Here is a 19,961-nt window from a genome sequence, read left to right on the forward strand (position 1 = left end):
AGGCTGTTGGTGTGTATTCTTTTCCTATGCAACTTCACAAGACTTGTGGGACCTTTTATCTTCATCTGTACTTTATGTAGACTGCTTGTGTATTCATATTGTGTTAGACGTTGTATTTGGATATGAATGTTTAACTACATATATAACATATTGTTAGATGTGAAGAAATTGGCAGATGATACACAAAGTATGTGCAGATTAAATTATATTTAAAATATTCTGAAAATTGGAATAAAAAAAAAATTGAACTAGTCAAGCAGTCTGCAAGGGAGTGTGGGAAAACTATTGTTTGGGACTTGGAAGAATAGACTGGACAAAGCATTAACAATCAAATTTTTTTAAAAAAGGAATAACAATTGGAAGTAATTTTCAGTGGTGGGAGAGCGGAACATAAATGATTTCTTAGACTTTTTTTTTTAAACTTTATTATCTTAAATTATTTCTTTGAAAGGTTTTCTCCCTGCTTTAATGTAATGAATTCCATAGCAATGATGATTAAGTATTTAGGGGCTTTTACCGAGGATTCTTTAGAAGAGATGATGAATGATTATTGGCTACAGTTGCTGATTGACACAATAATCCATGCCAAGGGATTCCTCTCTAGTTTTGAAACTATATTCTAAAAAGAAAAGAGAATTGATTTTTTAGATAACACAGTGATGTTGAGATTAATTGAAGCATAATGGAGACTCATGCCTCTCATTTTTTCTTAAGTAATGGTATAATTCTTGTCTTTATGTGTTTGCTTCTTGTAATTTGTGATAAAAAAGATGTGCAATTTTACCTTACAACCTATGACAGTAACTTTAAGTTGGAGCTTCAGTATGCCAAAAAAGAGGAAGCTACAGAAATAGTACTATAGATAGTTTGAATGTGTTTATTTTTCTTAAAAAGGAGAAAATGCACAAATAGAACAGGTTTGCCCAGCTACCTTTTCTATAGAATCACTAATTTTCACCCTGAAGAGGTCAGGCAGATTTATGGAATAAAACGGGGCCTCAAGCCATGTAACATGATTGTGAGCTAGTCAACCACTCATTTGTGCCAAGTAAATTTTGGAAATGATTCTCCTTTGCTGACAGTACCCTCATTACCGATTGTGTAGAGTAATTTATCAGGCATTTCTTAAAATAAACCGTTCATTTATGCTAATAGGACTTGGCAGGGAGGAAAAACTGGCAGGACTTGAAGTTCCTAGTGTTTTTCTTTTTTCAAACAAAAACTGCAAAGTCCTTAGTATTTTGAGCAACCGTTATCACAGCCATGCATATAGTTTATTAAAGTGACAACTAATTGCATAATAAATTTTCACAATGGGAGAAAATTATTCCTATGTTAAGTTTACAAAAGCAAATAGTTTGGTAGTATTGTAAAAGCACAGTCATTAGTTTCATACTTGTACATTCCTTATTGGCTAAGCTTCTGTTATTAATGAATCACTTACCATCTTTTCCATGACTCATCTATTCTCAGTGCAGTACCTCATCTTGAAATCTCTCTTTGTTCCTTATCCCTCATGTATTTTCTGTTTGGTAGCTCCCTCCAAGGAGATGTTTTCTTTCTGCTTTGTAGTGGGGCTTTGAGCCTGCAAACAGCCACACACATCAGTAACTCCTGAAGTGAGTAGTCCCACTGAACCTATGGGACTGGTCAATAGGTACAGTTAATAATTTCTATGTGTTTGTAGGACCCTACTGCAGCTACTGTACAGTTTAGCTGCTAATCTTTGCAGCTGAACTAACTTATATTTAGTTCAATACATTTCACATTCATTTGTCTTCTAAAAATAAATACACGAGTTCCTGAAAAAGCCATCCTTCCTAGCCCACAAGAAAACATCCAAAGCTCAAAATAAGAAGAAAGCATGCACTGAAACACACAAATAAGGTCGGCAACAACACTGATAAAATGACAGCTGTAGCAAATTGTGACTCACCAAAAAACAATGCTTTAATCCAATGCCTGCTGAAATGTAAGGGGAAGTCTTCTGTTAACTTCACTGGTGGTTAGATCTGGTCCTCATTTAATAAGACAAAGCTAGATGCATCTCCAATTGTACATAAATTATGTGATAAGGGTTTTTATTGTGTGTTCAGTTTCTCAGCAAATGGCAAAATCCGTTTCATCGTCGAGTAAAACTAAACAGTGATGTGGTTTTTGTTATTGCCTTTTAATGAAAGTAAATAAATATGGAAGTGAGTAAATGCAATTAGTGCAGAATATACTGTGCTTCTTATAACTACAAATTAAGCATGACACATTGACCCCATATTTTGATCATGCCTCAGACTTTAACTGCAGATGCCAGAAACTGAGACTGTTTTTTCAAAGACAAACAACTTAAACCAGCCAAGAGCACCTTAAATTGGAGACTAAATCCTAGATGTTTTTTAATAATCAGACTTTCATGGAAGCTGTGTGATGATACAACTTAGATTATGGCTTTAAACTTTTACTGTCTCATGCTATTGTACTTTGTGGTTTGCAGAACTGAAGGGATCCATATTTAGTAAAATGAAGAACAAAGGTTCTCTAACATTTTGCAAGTCTTCAGCTTTTTAGACTTCAAACTTAAAATACAAAGGTCATTCCACAAACCTTTACTGTACCTTGCCATTTCTTCTACATGTCTATTACTCACCATCATAATTAGAAAGTCCCTGCAATGGGTCTAAATGTTTCTGCTGATGTTTTCCACTTCTGTCTGCATTCTTTTCATATTGTTTCCTGCCATTAATGCAATAAAAATGTCAACCACAAATACCAGATTCCTAATGGAAAAGCAAAACAAACTAAAACCACAGCCAGCACCACAGCTGAGAAATATTATTTTTCCTTCATATTCCAAATTTTTACTAGGCAAACAATTAATTGAGGTTGCATATAACAATATGGATTGTTAACTAAGTTACATACATTGTTCATACATGGAAATCAGAATTACTGACACTCTCTGTAACGGTTACAGAGTGGTTCCATGCATACATTTGGGTTGTCTGATCAGAGGAAGATGGTATCTTGTTTAAATGAGAGGACCATAATTGGTACTTTTGGCTTCTCCTGCTCTTGGAAAAACACCATAATATTTAGTTCAAGGTATAATGGGGCAAGCATTACTTCTTTAATGTACTGCAATGCATAGATGTTTAATGAATTTATACTTTTAATTTGCTATGAGTTCCTAAAAGGTAGAAGGCTCAGAAGAGAAGATCTAAGTATCTATTGTTAATGCAAAATAGATGGTTCTTGTAATGTGTCTGCTTATTTGTACAATGCAATAAGTAGCCTCTCTGATTATTTTTGGTCATTTCTTAAACCCTTCAAAGTTTCTGGCTTTTCTTAAATACAATTAGATGAAACCTTTCTGTTTAATTTATTGATGTGAAATTGGTGAGGAAGTTAACATAGAAATCGGAATTCTGTATAGAACAAATTAGTGGTGGTAGTGAAGTTCCTAATCTATTTACTATAACATACAAGTTTGGAGAACAGATCCCCATATGTGCTGTTCCCTCAGCATACATAAAATAAAATGAAAAAGTGGCCTCTTCCCCATGAAGTCTGTAATCTCAAATGAATGATCATGAAGAAATGTTGAAACAGTACAAGTCAGCATGCAGGAAAAGGTTGCAGCTGTTATGAACATTTTAGTTCCTCACTGAAGATTAGTTTTTTGAGAAACTCTTGAGTTGCTTCTGGTATTGAAGGTAAAAGGTACAGGAGAGATTACCTCATGGGTGATTTGACGATATATTTTTCTCCCATAAAACTATCTCCTAAAGAACAGTGTGAAGTGCAAAAGAGCAGGTTGTCTGCTAGGAGTTTAACATAAACCTTGGATTATGCAGAAAACCTGAGCATTTTCTATCTATTTATTTCACCTTTCATTTTAATACATGTATTTTGATATCTCTTACCATATTTTTGAGACTCTACTGCTGCCCGGTTCAGTAGTGTATGTTCCGTCCGTAAACTCTTTGGATTAAGGGTAGTTTTCTCCAATTGTCTGCGCACTTCTTGGTTCAGCTGTGCCTCTGTCTAGTTTAAAAACAATAGCAATAACTCAAAATAAGTATGTACTCTGAAGATGCCTTCAAATGTTCCATTTTTTTAATGAGAAAGTGATGGAAAATGGCAGGAGGTTTAGAATACAATGGATCCACTATGCTTCCCTTATTTAACTTTTTTTCTTCCTGAACCCCTTGGTGGTGATTCTGGAAGCATTGCAGCATAGGAATAGACCGCTACTGGAGAGTAGCCCTGTTTGTTCATTAGAAGGGCTCCGCCGCCTGTGGGGAAGCTTTTCAGAGACATGCTATGCAGTGGCTGGATTTCACCCAATGTAAGTGTCAGGTCAAAATGCAGGATTTTAAAAACAATTATAATTGTACAAACAGGTAGCTGAAATATCTCTCTGCCTTGTGCTCTCTGAGAAGAGCTATATGTGCAGGACCAACATGAGGAATGGTCTTTTGCCTAGTCCTAGCTGCCAGCTCCTCTCCACATGCCTCTGTACTGTCATTATTGCAGTCACTGAGACTGCAAAGGTACTTGGTGCACACAGTAGGACAGAAGTGAGACTGTAGAGGAAAATTTCAGAGTTACAGATTTACCTTCTTCCCACCAATCCCTCGTAAAAAAAAAAACAACAACAACAAACAAACCAAAACAGAACAAAAACACCCCAAAACCTGCAAAGATGCTTTCTCAAGAGTCTGCTTAACAAGTTTTTGCACAGGGGTGTATAATTTGACATCACATGATTAAAAAAAATTAAGTGCCACTGAACGCTGTTTTAAAAGGCCCTGCATAGGCATTCCAACTACAGCAATACTTCAGTAGTTCCATCTGGATTCAGTCTCAGCACATCAGCAATAGCACTGAAACTTATTAACACTCGTGAAATTCCGTGTTCAAGACCTTTCATTTGAAAATATAAATGCAATGCCAAGCAAAGTAAAACTTGAAAAGGTTATCCTTTATCTTCTTAAACTAATGGCAAAAAAATCCAAATCTAATTTAGTTTGTATGAATGTATCATATTTTTTGGCCTCCCTAGAAAATGACTGTTCCTCATTTTTCTCCAGCTGTAAATAATATGACTTAAATAGCTCAGTGAAGCAGCTCTATTATTTACTGGTCAAAAAACATTACAAATGATTGAAGGGTTTTTATGAAAGAGGTGGCTGAGAATTGTTCTTCCAATTGAAATTTTAATGCTTGTGGCATATTGCAGGGTCAATGTATATCCATAGGCAGAGAGAAAATCTGAAAAAATATCATTTTTTAAGGGTTATGTGTTTCTGTTTTCTCTGGTTTGCAAGTATTTAGTATATATAAAACACGTGAGTTTTTAATAAGTGATTTTTGCATGCCATGGTTGAGGTGCTTCTAAGAAGTGTATTGATGTTTAGACGTTGCTTACTGGCCTGATTAAAACCAAGTCTGTTGGAGCAGGCCTAAACCATACAATGAAGGATGAGACAGGGACACCAAGGAGGTCTTCAGAATCACAGAGTTTGCTGCTAACAAGATGCTTCACCCACTCTGATTTCCCCCATGCAAAAGGTAAAGGACTGCAGGCCATAAGCCTTCTGAGATTCAATATACCAGCTTTGCGTGACACCTTGAAAAACCTTAAGCCATATTTCACATTTTCCCACAGTGAAAGCAGGAAGAGCCTTATGAGAGATTTGATTGAAAAAATCAATTTGAAGCCTAGTCAGTTAATCTCATACATTGCAGGTTGTTGTGGTTTAGGAATGGCGCTTTAGTACTCCCACTAAAACCATGTTCTCTCCTTCCAATTTGAGGCACAAAAGGTAAAGACCACAGGTTGAGATTTAGAACAATTTTACTGGAAACAATGAGGTAAGAAAACGAACACTAACAGCAACAATAATAATGGCAGAGGGTATAAGAAAAGAAATTATTCACATATAAAAACCCCCCAATAATAGACAATACCAGACCGCTCCCTCTGCCGCATTCTCTGACCTGGAAGGAACCCCTTCTCCCTGGAATATAGTCCCTTTCTCCTGCCCCTGGCAATGGCCTGAGGTGGTACAGAATAACCTCCAGGTCCTAGCCATGCCCTCTCCAGGCTACTGCAAAAATTAATTCTGTCCTGGCCAGAACCAGGACACAGATAGAACTGAATCTTATTAAAATGATGTAACACCATTTAAAAAATCTTTTATGTGAAAGACAAGTTCAGTACAGAGCAATACAGAAGACAACATTGATGGAGGCTACTTGTGATATTCCTACTATATTTTGGTCAGATTTATCATTTCCTTGTGTCAGATACTGAGTTTACCACTCTCATTCCCTCATCAGATGAAGGTGTTCAAATACCAGGTTTACCTCTGCATGTTCTTTAATCTTATTTGCTCAAGTGAATCATGAACACCCTACTTAACTAGGGGCCTATTACCAAGATGGACTGCCAGGAGATAAATACTGAAATTGTTCATACTGGATGTTCCCCATCCCAAAATCCTGCTGAACAGAGCAGGCTAAGTGCTGAATTCAGACCAGGTTGCTTGGGGTTTTGTCTGTTGAGCCTTGAAAACCTTGAGGATGGAGATTCCACAGTCCCATCTGAAAACTTTTGTGAAACCTGCTTTCTGGAGGCAGTTCATGTTGGAGCAGTAGGGAATAAATCCCTTGTTCTCTTTTAGTTATAGAATTGCCAAGTGTTATCTGACACAATAGTATTGAAAAAAATAAGAGATCTAGCATTATTTAAAACTTTACAGTATCACCTTAAAATGATTATGTTCTAAATGTTTATATGAGTGCTGTAGAACAGTAACACATGCACATGCTCTTCCAGCTGGACTGTAAAATTTATGAACTTCACACTTCTGGCACCATTGGTATCACTGTAAGGACAATACTTTTTCAAGAACAGTATTTGTATTGTGGTAATTTGTGGTTCTATTATTAGAAGGGCAAGAAGACATGGAGTTTGTTTGGGGGTTTTTTTGAAACAGTAAAAGCTTTTATTTTAACTTCATCTTTTTATTTTTAGGCAAATAAGATCATACATACATACATACGATTTTTAAATGTTCCTAAAAGATATATATATTTTTCTGTATGCAGCTTTATCTTTAAGACAAATTCATTGCTAAAAGAACTTCTTGGACTACTGCAGAAGTTGAGAATGTATCTTGAAGTTGCTTTCCTTTTCTTTCTGTGTGAAGCTTAAGCCCATGCAGTTGACTTTTTTCAGACACAATCCATTCAAATTAGCTTTTTTCTTTTTGCTGTCTTTTGTCAAATCAGTTGGCCTCTACTACACCGTCCCTTAGCTCAGTTATTTCATTCCTGTTCCTAACTGCATTATTCACCGAGCCAACCACAGTTGGCTGAGCACATTATGAAAAATTCTTGTGATCATAAGAACTTCCTCAACTGCAGGTAATGACTCTGATTCATATCTCCTATCTTCTTGCTCCAGTATTTTTTCTGAATCTCAATGGTAAGCATCTCAGTTATATTTTCATAACTTTTAACATCAAACTCTCCTCTCCTCCTTCTGCTCTCTCTCATATTTTGGGCCCTAAATACTTCACTCCTTTTATTTTTTTTTTGTTTGCTCCATAGCTGTGTACTCTCTCCCCTTTTTGTGATTCCTTCCTCTATTTTATCTTCTTCTTTATAATTTTTCTAATCTGTAGCTCTTCCAAGATCAATTTTACAAATGGTTCATGCATACTCAAGAACTGGAGTTCTCAGCCTATGGCAGATGGAAGGTCTGCGTCTTGTCTTGTCTCTGACAATGACCAAAATTTTGGCTACCTTGTCAGAAAAAAAAAATAAAAAAACCCCCAAACAACCCCAAAGTTTTCTTTTCTGATTATTTCTGTCATCAGTTAAGTTCAAGGCTCCTTCAACACATCTTCAGAGCAACTACCTGAAGCTCCTCTTTTTGGTCCCTGTCTTTTTTTTCAGGAAAAAGCATCACAGAATCCTTGATGGTTAAACTTTGGGTTGCACTCTGTTCTTTCCAGAAGTATCAGAGGCTGCCCCTCCAGAAATGCATCATTCCTTGAGTTGAGGTATGGACCCTTGATGGTGTCAGGATTTTTTGACCCTGCGATAACATATGACTTTTAGGTTTATGTTTTGGGAGCAAATATAAATGAAGAAGGTCCTCTTAGAAATAACATGAATTGAATTAAATGCCCCCTTTTAAAGGGCTGCAAACTCAAATTCTGCCCTTATGATGCACTATTGCATTTTTTTTTCTCTGAGTGACCCAGCTGGAGTTGTGCCTTTTCCTCACTACTTTGCCAAGGAACCTTTGTGCTGAATCACTGACTATTTCTACTGTGATTGGCTTGGACTTCTAGGGTGAGGATTTTACTGAATATGTCTCCTTTTTTTGCCCACTAATTGTTTTCTATGCCTCATGGGGCATTATCTTCAGTTTTCAGTGCTTCTGTAATATTTAATTTGGAGTTGGATGTGTAACAAAATGAAAATTATTTCAATTTGATTGATTCCTTAAATGTTGCTTGTCAATTTAAGAAATTTTGAGCAGTTTTTCTTCTTGCTGAAGAGGGAGTTTTAGACTATCTTAAGACTTCCTGAAGGTAACCGTCAAAAAAAACCTCAACCATTTTTTTTACAGTTATTCCAGCCAAGATTTGTGTTTATCCCTTTATTGGTCCTTTCAGAATAAACAAGAAATAATGGAGTAGTTGTGCTTACAATGCCCTATTCCCCACTTCCCAGGCAAATCAAGGGTGTCTCTCAGCAGCAGAAGGATAAGGTAGAGTCGCGACTAGAGCCATTATATGGGGTAGCAGGAAGATGATACAAACTAGTGTGCTTTTTCCTGAAGAGCTGTATTTCAGACTGCTCTTTCTGTAGCAAAAAATCAGTTTTTTAGCAGATGGATCAATGCTATATTATACTTTGATTTCCGTTGTGTTGGCATTGTTTCCACAACATTACTTGACATCATATCACTGTAGGCCTATGTGTGTGCCAACTAAAATTACAGAAGCCAAAGGATGGGGTCAGAGGCAGAGGTGCAGGCCTAGCTGCAGAAGACAAGCACGTAAGCATGGTTGTTCTCTGAATAGGGCAACACCTTCTGTTACAGATGGAGTGGTGGGCATCACCCACATTTTGGAGAGGACTAGGAACAGGAAATATTAGGAGCCTATGTGACCTCACTGGCTCATCAACACTGAAAATCAATCTATGCATGATTTCTAGCAACAAAAAAAAAGTCAAATCTTGTAGAGAGAAGCATAAAAAGTTGCACTGAAATGCTTTCTGTGAGAGGGTTAGAAAGACTCCCTTGGTTGTAGGTCCCATCAGGTTTGGCTTCAGTTCTCTCACCAGTTGTACTGCCTTTAAAGTGTAGGACACCTCCTTCTTAGTCAAGTTTTACCTGTTTCCTTAGGAGTGTATCTTGTGAAAATATATCTGAGAACATCCAATTGTTTCAAAGTGTATTTCCTTGAAAAGAACTCACATAGGTAAAAATCCCAAAACAAACAAAAAGTCTTGTCTGATAAAGGAAATCCTTCACTATTCATAAAATATTTGGGTTATTTGGGAAAAGAGGAAATTGCTAAGGATTAGGTTTACAGCACATGAGCATGTCTCAGAAGTGCTACTCTGTAAAGCTTGTCAAGAAAAAAAAGCAAATAAATCCCAGTAGGCTTCCAGAGTTTTGCATCCTGTCATTTATTACATTTGTCAGTAAAAGCAGCAAGGATTATGGAAGTAGATTTATTAATTTTATGAAACCCTGGCACGAAGGATTGGTGGCCCTCTGATAGAAAATTAAGTGGAACTATTTTGTGAAAGAAAAACATTGTGTACTTGTAGTGAAAAGTTATTATCGCAGCAAACCTGTTGCAAATAAATCGCTCTAGCAAATCCCTTGGAAGTGACTTGCCTTAAAGTCTATGGGATTATGTTTTATGTCTCCTTGTGTAAAGGAAGATCCTTGGTTTCAATGGGTGTTCAAATTCCTGGGGTCGGTATACAGAATTAAAACAGCTAATCATAACCAGTTTGGAAAAGTTTCCTGTTGCTGTTTTAGCCTTTGTTATTAATGCCTTAAAGGCACACTGCTAAAATGAAGGTTCATTTTCTTTACTTTCAGTATCTCATCCTTTGTACAAGGGTGTCCTTTGGAAGACTTTGTAATATTTGATCCTTTCCAGAATCTGTCATCTGTATGTTGAGAGGAAACTGAGACAAGGACAGTGAGAGGTGTTAATTGAAACATGATGATTAGACCATTTTCATGTGTGACAAAAATATGGCCATTGAGATCTGAATTGCTAAAAGCCTTTTCTCAAAGTTATTAAATAATATCCATCTAAAAGCAGTTGTAAGCTACTTGCATAAAATCACTCAAGGACTCTGTTCTAGTCTAGACGGCTAGTAGTAGGCAGGTTCCTGACTAGATACCTGCATCAAAAAGATAGCAGTTTCACTTGTCTCTAAATAATTTGGCACTTTCCATCAGTATTGGTAATAAAGATCTGTTTTTTCTTAGAACTGGTTCTCCACAGGAGAAGGCTAATGCCTGGGCATGAATGCTGAAAGCAATCTTGCTTTTCTCTTTGAAATAAGGAAGGAAGTGTCCATTCTGGTATTGCAGTATGCCCTTAGTAATCACAGCAGTCTATTTCATTTTTGTCACAAGTAGTTAATTACTTTTACTCATACAAAATTTAAAAATAAGTTTGGCTTTTCATTTGTACCAATGTTAACCTTTTTTTGCATAAACTTAATTGGAAAATACAGCTCCATTTTGCCTAAGATACTTTAATGCATCTATTATCATTGCATCAAAGCAATGGATAAAATCATAAACCTCATCTTGGGAACCACTTAAGAACAGTTATCCCCATTTCACAGGGACAAAGAGCAATTTCCCTAAGGTCACAATAAATGAGTTTCTTATCCTTGAACACCTACTCATCACTGAGCCATTCTTTCCTCACTGCAGAGGAGGAATGACATGTTAAAGGCTCTGGTCTATCGCTGCCTCTTCTCCTTCTTCTTCATGGCTGATCTCTAAGAGTCTGTTCTCTGCAACCCAGGGACATTCACAGCTTACAGATGCAGCTGGCTGAACAACCCCATTCTCTGTTGATCTGCACTCTCATTGTTCCTTGCTCTCACCTGCCCTAGTTTCTTTCGGAACAAAAAGAGGATATACCAGTGCAAATGAGACAATGGCATGCCGAGGCAGACAGTGGACAGTATGGAGATTAGAGCTAAGTGGGACATACACCTTGAAGGGAAGGTGCTCACTAAGTATAAAGTTCTAAAGCCTGTTGCAGCCAGGCAGATTGGCACAGGTCATAGAAAAAGTTTATTGTTGTTCTAAGGAAAGTTTATTGGTCATAGTGCTTACAATGCTGTAGCTGCTCTAAAAACTTCCCCTCTCCATGCGAGTGTTACTGAGATCTTCACAATAACTGAAGAGTTAAGTCAGCAAATAGCATCATCACTCATTGCAGCTGAAAAGGACAGGTCATTTAAGCACATGCTGAAATGGTTTGCTGGATCACAACCACACAGAGTAACTACTTTATGTAAAGCTGTATAGCAAGTGAGTGCAAGTGCTAGAATTTTATGTTTCTATCCAGTAGTTGCTCCCCATCAGATTTGTACTGGGAATGTCAAAGATGTCATTTGATAAGGATCAGACTATTTTGAGAATGAAGCAATCTGAAACCATGCACGTCCTGTTGCTGGTAATATCCTCCATGTGGACAGTAAGCACCTGAAAATCTCAGCGTCTTAGCAATGGAAGTGACTGTATGTTTTTTGTGTAAGTATATATATACCCATATATATATATATCTTGTAATCATCTTATTGTATGAATGCAAGTGTGCATGCATCTATATAATACCAGTACATCTGTGTATGTAAATAGGATGCTTATCTGCATGTGACCAGCTGAAATGGAAATCTAGATGTTCTGGTATGGAATTTATTTCTTCTCCAAACTCTTTATACCACTAATTAATGTAAATTACTCACAATTATACTGGAGTGTAAGATCAAGAACTTATACTGAATTCATCACATGAGGAACACTGGGTTTTTTTACGTGTATTCATTCTTATGCATAATGTATTACAACTCTACAGAGTTTCCCACCCTTTTTTACCTCTTTTTTTAACAGTTCTGAAGAGCTTATTCCTATATCACAGCCAGTATTTGATTTGCACTTAAGGGAAACACCACACTTTGTAGGTCAGTCTGCTAATAAACCTCAGACCTTCACTGTTTCTACCACTTAATTTAAAATTTCCAAATCTTGGAAAGATGTTGATTTCAATGTATTCCCATTCCTATGCTACAGTGCTATAGTGCAATCAAGGAATTTTTCCACATGGTCATGTTACTATTATTACCATTGATTTTGACATATCTGGATAAGGATTCAGATGTGGATGAACACAAGCAGTTCTCCTAAATCATAATAGCATTTTCTTCTATTATTTTCCCACATTCACGGTTGCTTTCTCTTTTCCCCCCTTCTTTTTCCTTCCTTTCTTAAGAACTTTCCTTTAACTGTAGTTTCTCCCTGAAAGGTTATTTGCAACTTGGTATTAGTTTGTAATGAAAATAGCATATTATTTGTATGTCTTCATTATAATTTTTATCCAGAAATAACAAAATAAAGGATTTTAAGTCATCATTGATTTACCTTCCCTACATTATCAGTTTGTGGCCTCTCAAAAAGGGATCTTATTTCTGTGCTCAGAAAATCTGAAAGACAGCCCAGATTTACCAAAAGTGGGTTGGTTCCTAAGTTATTTTTACAATCCTTTCAACTGCCTTTACACCATACTTAAAAAACTAAATATTTCTTGAATCTTGGTTCTAAATATTTTTTTTCAAAGCATCACTATTTATGGTCTTTAAATGTGGTGGATAGTGAGAGTCAAAGCTTAATTTAAAACCTCAGATCTGAACACTATTAAAAACTGTTCAAGTTGTAAAATATAATTTAGTATGAGTGGGATTAAGGAAATCATCACTGCTTTCATTAAAAATAATGAAAAAAAATCAGGATATTCCTTTATGTCTTTCTCAGTCTAAAAACATCCACTGTGAGTAACTTCTGTGAAACTTGTGGGTTTGCTTGTATACAGGTTATTTGCATGCTATTATTTGCCATAGATTTCAACAGCATTTTCCACATGTCATGGGAAGTATGCCATATAAATCAGATGTGTTCTCCATGTGTGTGGAACATACAGGTCTGTGTCTATAAATCAAGCAGAACATAGTTATTTTAATAGAATTTGGACTGATATTGTATAATATTTTCAAAAGGATTCATAACTCATTACAAAAGAGGACAGCTAGAGCACAAAAATACTAATTGAAACAAACTTTTCAGAGTTGATAAATGATTTGGTTTTTTGATTTTGGTTACCCAGCTGAAGCTATATTAAGGACTGAGCTTCAGAGAGTGCACTTTCTTTCAATTAGGGCTACCACAAGCAGCTCATATCTAATAGTAAAAGCATCTCTAGCTCCTACACAGTCGTTTATGAAAACTGTGGTCTTATTTCTCTCTAGTCATGTTATGAGTCAAAGCTAGTTGAGAATAAAGATGGAGAGGAAGCATTTGCTGTCCTGGATTAGCCTGTTGCAGTGCCATGCTTATGAAGTTGAGTATCTAGACTTTTTACATAAAAGAGTCCATTCCTGTTGGTTGACCTTGGAGAGTGACTAAAGATGTGATGGCCATGTCCTTCCTTTGAGTTGCTCAAGAAAACAGCATTTGGATTTCCCTGACAAGAAAGGCTGTTTCTCATATCCGATAGAGAAGTTTGTGGTATCCTAAGATTGCTGTTGCACGTACATAAATGATATAGTTTCCCTTAAAGTTCTAAATAATATAAAATGAAACAAGTCCACCCTATTTGATTTCTTGATCTGATTCTGGTTTAGTTTGGTTTGTGGTTGGCCTCTAAAGAAGACAGGATGACCCAGAGAGAATTACAAAAATTCTCTCTATGTATTAAATTGGCATTACATCTTTCAGCATGAATTGAGGTTCTGTTAGCACTTTTAGGAGTCAGTGTATTGCTGAATTTTCCCACAGCTGCTTAAAACATGTTGGTGCAGTGCATGCTGCAAAGTGGGGTTACTTGGCTTATCATTAAGGATAAATCCCAGCTGCAGAGATCTAACAAATCCAGAAGAAGAATTCAACAAATATGGTCATTTAGTCAGAAACACTTGCTAATCTTTCTGTATTAAGCATTGCTTTCACTGTACAATGTGCAACTGGTCAGCTTTATGGAATAGGTGAGGGAGTACATTGATTAATGAAGAAACTGGAAAAATGTAAATAGTGAGGAATATCAAGCATTCAGAGTATTCTATATTTAAGGTCAGTAGGACATTTTGGAGAAGGAGTGGGAAAAGGAGTGAGTGAGAATAAGGTTTAGGCTTCAGTGGAAAATGCCGTGGGGAGCTGTGGGCTTTGGGAACAAAAAAGAGCATTAAAAGTTGATGAGGAATTGAGCTATGTGGGATAGATTATCTCATGATGTATTAAGTTCCTTGTGTTGATTAACCTCAGGATGTTTAAGTAGGCGTTGGTTAATAGGAGACTAGGGAGAGGGATTTGGGAAGAACAGGGCAGTATGCATAAGAAGAGGGTGGGATACTGGAGCTAGATGGTGAATTGCTAGAGGCTGTAAAAATATCATGGGGAAATATCGGATGTTCCTCCTGTATTCTCATACATCTTCAAGAGCATCTACTTTTAACCATTGTCAGAGAGTGGTCTCATGTACTGAGCTACTATGAATGTTTTTCTGCTTTTATGTTAGCTTTTATGGTCTGTCAAAAGGGTGGAGGTTTGTCCACACGTGGTTATAGCTGTCAAATGAAGCCCAAAAGTAGTGCCAAGCAGAGAAAAACAGAAATGGCTTAGCTGGAAAGGCAGACCTCTCTGTAGTAACAGGTGATTGGTTAGGCCATCTTAGGATAAGGGCAAAGAGGAATTAGAAGATGTTGGGATTAGAAGCTAAGGATGGGAGTCATTACCTTCTCCTCTAGACTTCTTAATCCTATTCTCTAGAAGAATTGTGTTTTCCCAAACACAAATCTGTTTTGATGATCTCCTGAGCATAAAGAACATTTCTTGTCACAGCCCACTGCATACCTCATCCTACTCCATTCACCCACTTCACCCAGCTAACTTTCCTATTAAGTTTCCTAATGCTTTCTGGCAGGAGGATTGGCTTCAGTATCGCAAAATAGAGTAGAGAACTCTTGACTGAGTGAAACTACTTGTGTTGGCACTGCAACCACAACCATAAAAATTAGATTGAAACAATAAGTAACTTCATCAAACAATCTAGTTTTTTTGAAAAGTGTGGTGGCCTCCAGCATTTTCAGTACATTTTAACAATATGGGAATTTTAGTATTTTGTTAGCAAGATGTCTTTTGACTGGAGAGCCCTAAGAAGATGAGATGTACGCAGAGTGATTTCTGAAATATTTCCTCCACATTTCTGTTTGGCAGTCTGATATCTGCCTGCTGTACATACCCATGGGAAGAAAAGATGTTGGGGGCCAGCTGTTTCTAGAAGCTTGCCAGTGGGGTCTGTGTCATATCAGCAGTGTCAGTCATTCACCTTTGAGAATAGAATATAATGTGTACATCCACAGAAATGAGAAATATTACAGGAAAATATTATAAGCAAAGATACACTTTAGATTTAAAAAATTTTTAATCTCTCTGTCTTTGTAAAGTTAAACTGATCCTAGGATATTTAGGAGAAATCACAGTTAATTTTTCAGCTCTAAGTTTGTGTGCTACTTATTTGAAGGAGGTGCAGAATTCATTACATTCAGCACAATTGCCTCTGCCTTCAAAGAGTAACTAAACCAGGCTAAGCTGTACTGGAGCCACTAAAATACTTTCTGATAGCTAGTTATTATTTAATTTTAATTGCATTATATTGCACAGACATAGTTCAATAGAGTACCTAAATATCCCAGTCAAGATCAGGGCTGTGATGTTCAAGAGTTTGCAGACAGAGGCCAACGTGTTTTCTACCACGTTATGGGAAACTGTTTCCATCCAAGAGTTAGCTAAGAGTTTAATCCTGCAATTAGTATGCTCTCTGCCCAGAAACTATCACTTGCAGCACGGCAAGACAGATGTATTTTGGATTAGAAAGAAATCTTTCCCACCACAGAGTAATGCACAATTTATCAGATATAACTTGTGACAGTGGTTCATACTGCTCTGAAGCATCTCATGGAGACAGAATATCAGAAAATTGTTATTTGTATTTCATTCAAATACAAAGTGGGGCCCATTCTGTCAGTCACTGTATAAACAAATAGTGAGCAGTGACCGGAGTTCCTAACATTTCATAATCTAAATAGACAAGTCTAACACAACTGTACAGGAAATACAGAGATATGACAATGAAACATGATTTGCCTGTGATCACAAAGTTGATTGGTTAAAATCCAATTGTTTGAATTCCCAGCTCAACAGTCTGTACTACGGTTGACCTTACTGTTAGATGACGATTAGTTTCTTCTGATGAGTTTCATATATTTTCATCCTTTTCCTTTGTATTTGGTGTTGTTTCTTTATCAAAATTGCTCTACAGAGAATAAGCTCTGGGAGGAGCAGGAAGCTAGTTGTACCACTTATGTGAAAAAGAACAAAGATGTAATAGATCTATAATCAAGGTAGATTTAAATCTTTGTATCTCATAGCAAGCAGTTCTTGTTACTGGAATGTAATACATATATAGTATATATGTTTAAAAAGTGTACCATGAAGGATTACTTTAAACAAAAATAGCATCTGGCTTTGAAATTAATAAATATAATCTGTAACAGGTACATGTATAAAGCATGAAGTAATTCCTGGCATTCTTCTGTTGATAGAGTATCTGAAAGTTGGGGAGAAAACATTAGAATCCAAGAAACCTACACAGATTATTTGATTTTATGATTGTTTTTCCCTGCAAGTAGATGAACAAGCATGACAAACATGCTCTACACCTGTAAGATCTAGTTATATGGCAGGTAACTAGGGAATTACTCTGGTTTAAAGTGAAATCTGCACATTGAATCAGTCTGCAAACAGCTGGCTTAGAAATCAGCCTGAGAATCAGAATAATCTATGAAAGGTATTTCTGTTAGCATTAAACATTTTTGTATGCTCAGTGCAGAAGATAGCCTCTGAGCTTTTTGGATTAAGGAAGTGGCGGCTATGGCTTTCTGAAATTGGGCTGCTTGTTAAGAATGGAGAGCTCAGTCAAAATTTAATAATGAGAAAGCTGTGTGAGCCCTTGTAATTTACTGCTGAACAATGCAAATTCATATTTTAAAAGGCAGAGTTTTCAGATTCATGTCAAAGTTATTAGCAAATAAGTTTCTGGTCGTTTCTGCAGCATGTAATTTCTTTTTGGGCAAGAGCTATATACTGATATGTATCTGATAGACAATAGAAAGGCAAATGAAAAAAAAGAAACTGTTTAGTCAAATAAAAATACAATTGGAAGACTAACTAAAACACAAACTTTGGAAAGGTATTTCTGGATAAAAGGAATCAGTTCCTTATACTGGAATAGTAATCTGATGATTAGACGGATGATTAGACTTTGTTAAATTGTTCTGTGTTCAGGAGCAACCTACCAGCACCATGGCAGAGGAGGCATTCACTTACTTCAGCATCTCTAGTTCTAATGTTAGTATATGAATCCCATTTATTCAACAAACTGCCATTGACACAGCCACTTTTAATCCATGCTATTAAATATTGCAATCTGAGTATGGATGCTTTTTCCTTGGATCTTCCTTGAGATTAGGCCTTTTAAAAAATAATCTACATTACCTCAAGAAAAGTAAATTATAAGAGCAAATTGACTAAAGGAAAATCAATCAAAAAGCTAAAATTAAACGGTAACTAAACCTGTTAGAATGGAACAAATGTGCCCACACATGGACTTGCTCAAAATAATTGTATGAAGTAAACCCAACTGTTATTTTGGTTCAGGTTGATTTTTTTGTTGGTCTTTTTGTTTCTTAGTTTGCTGGTTTTTTTGGGTTTGGGGTTTTTGTGTTGGGTTTTTTTTTTTTGGTTTTTTTTTGTGTGGCTTGTGTGTGTGTGTGTGTGCAGAAAAGCCGTAGGACCTCTGGCAATTAAAATGTAATTGTTCTTGTGGTGCAAATATTTACAACCAATCTAAGGCCCTTTCAAATTGCCACTGCAGTGTAAAGGAGACAGCATTGCTGAAAATGCAGTCAGCGATAGCAAGACCAGGGGCAGCAAGGCCCTTCTTATTTTATATGGATTCTTAGGAGACAGCACTTGCCAATCGTATGAGGTAAAATATAGAAGAGTGGTTGAAGGGTTTGCAGTGAAAAAGCAGATTGCCGAAAGAAGAAGAAATACATTAAATGAAAATCCACAAAAACAAATGGCAAAGGATAAAAGGTGAGAGGCTGTGTAGGAGGGAGGTGCAACTGATGATCCCAGACATTTGGGGACGGAAAAATTCCGTTAAAACTAAGCATCTGCTGCTTAAGATTTGGGCTTCAAAATTACAAACCATGTCAGTAAAAGCATTTTCCTTTGCAGTTCAAGGGACAACAGAAGGAAATAGTCAGAGTAGTAAGAGAAGGAAAAGGAGAGAATGGGCAAATATTTTATGAGACTGATCTGCGCACATTTAAGGTGGGGTATTGGTTAGGCATGACTGGTTTCAATTTGATTTTAATTTTTATTCCCCAGCTTTTCAGTTGTCTTCTTGAGCACAAAGAGACTTTAGTTCAATTTAGTTTAGTAAGGGGGTAGGCAACCGTTCTTTGGATGGCTTCCTAACCTTGTGCCTCATTCCTCTTCGTGGGTGTGTCTGATTTAAATTTCTGGTTGTTAATCCTACTCTAGTTTTTGTGGAGGAGGAGAGATGATTTCTGACTCTTTTCCCCACTGTAGGGTAGAACACAAAACTGAAATCCTTCTGATGGAGTAAAGGCTGGCAAACATTAGAAACCACAAGAGCTTTGATAGAGAACCAGCCCATACTTTAGTGACATTCACATGCTCACACTGGCATGCCCGCAGAACCAAAAACCATACTGAAGGCTGTTCGGTTTGACATGGTTGTTTCTCCTGCCCATACTCCTTTGATATTTGCAAGAAGATGAGTTGAATATCACATGTCAGGGATTGGCAGCAGACAATGGAAAGCAAGAAAAACTGTTCCAAGCCCTCATCACTGAGACAGAATTGATCAAGTTGTCACTCACAAATTACAAATCAATGGAAAAACCCAGCATAATCTGCAGTGTGCTCTCTCTCTAGCCCCACTTACAGACTCCAATTTAAGCACACTGCTTCCCTTTAAAGAACTTTAGATTAACCTGATTATTTCTTTTAAATATGAAATTGCAAAAAAAAAAAAAGAAATGGCTGAAAGGAGTTATATGTCTAGAGTTTTACTTTCTTCTGCTCAATGAAGGATACTCTCTCTTCTTGTCTACTTTGAATAGCAGATGTCTCTGCACAGTCAAATTGAGGCATCCTGAAAGGGAAAGATTTTCAAATGTCCTCAGCTTTAATGAAAACTGGGCCCCTTTAAAGATGTCTCGAGTATGACACTCGAAGAGTCATCCCAGATTGCAGAGAGCTTTTCAAAACTCAGCCAGCATTTTTAGTAGCCTATGCCTCAAAGAGTCTGGGCACCTTACCCAAAAAGAGCTAAAAATGCAATTTGCAGTTCTTCAAGTAATCCAAAACAAAGTATCAAATCCCTTCCCATCTTCCTTTGCCAGGGAAAGTCCCTGTGCACTAGAACTGGCCTCATTCTGCTACACAGGGGACAGCAGAAGTAAATGGAGGGTGGCGTGGGAGAGCTTTTGGAAGAGTGATCAGGCTGTGTAGAGTGCTCAGCCCT

At 36.9% G+C, this 19,961-nt stretch overlaps 1 protein-coding gene across 3 annotated transcripts in view; it reads left to right on the forward strand.

Annotated features, from left to right (window-relative positions):
• The window catches only part of SUGCT (succinyl-CoA:glutarate-CoA transferase), a 347,805-nt gene that overhangs the window by 307,973 nt on the left and 19,871 nt on the right, over nucleotides 1-19,961 (forward strand). Inside the window, exon 14 of one of the 3 annotated variants that reach the window (XM_039571099.1) lies at nucleotides 7,963-8,069. The exons of the other annotated variants lie outside the window; for them this stretch is intronic. Within the exon in view, the coding sequence (XP_039427033.1) occupies nucleotides 7,963-8,063 (101 nt within the window). The 3' untranslated portion in view covers nucleotides 8,064-8,069. The remainder of the gene's footprint in view (nucleotides 1-7,962; nucleotides 8,070-19,961) is intronic. 3 annotated transcript variants of the gene reach the window in all.

The sequence above is a fragment of the Corvus cornix genome, chromosome 2, assembly GCF_000738735.6.
Source record: "Corvus cornix cornix isolate S_Up_H32 chromosome 2, ASM73873v5, whole genome shotgun sequence".
Lineage (NCBI taxonomy): Eukaryota > Metazoa > Chordata > Aves > Passeriformes > Corvidae > Corvus > Corvus cornix.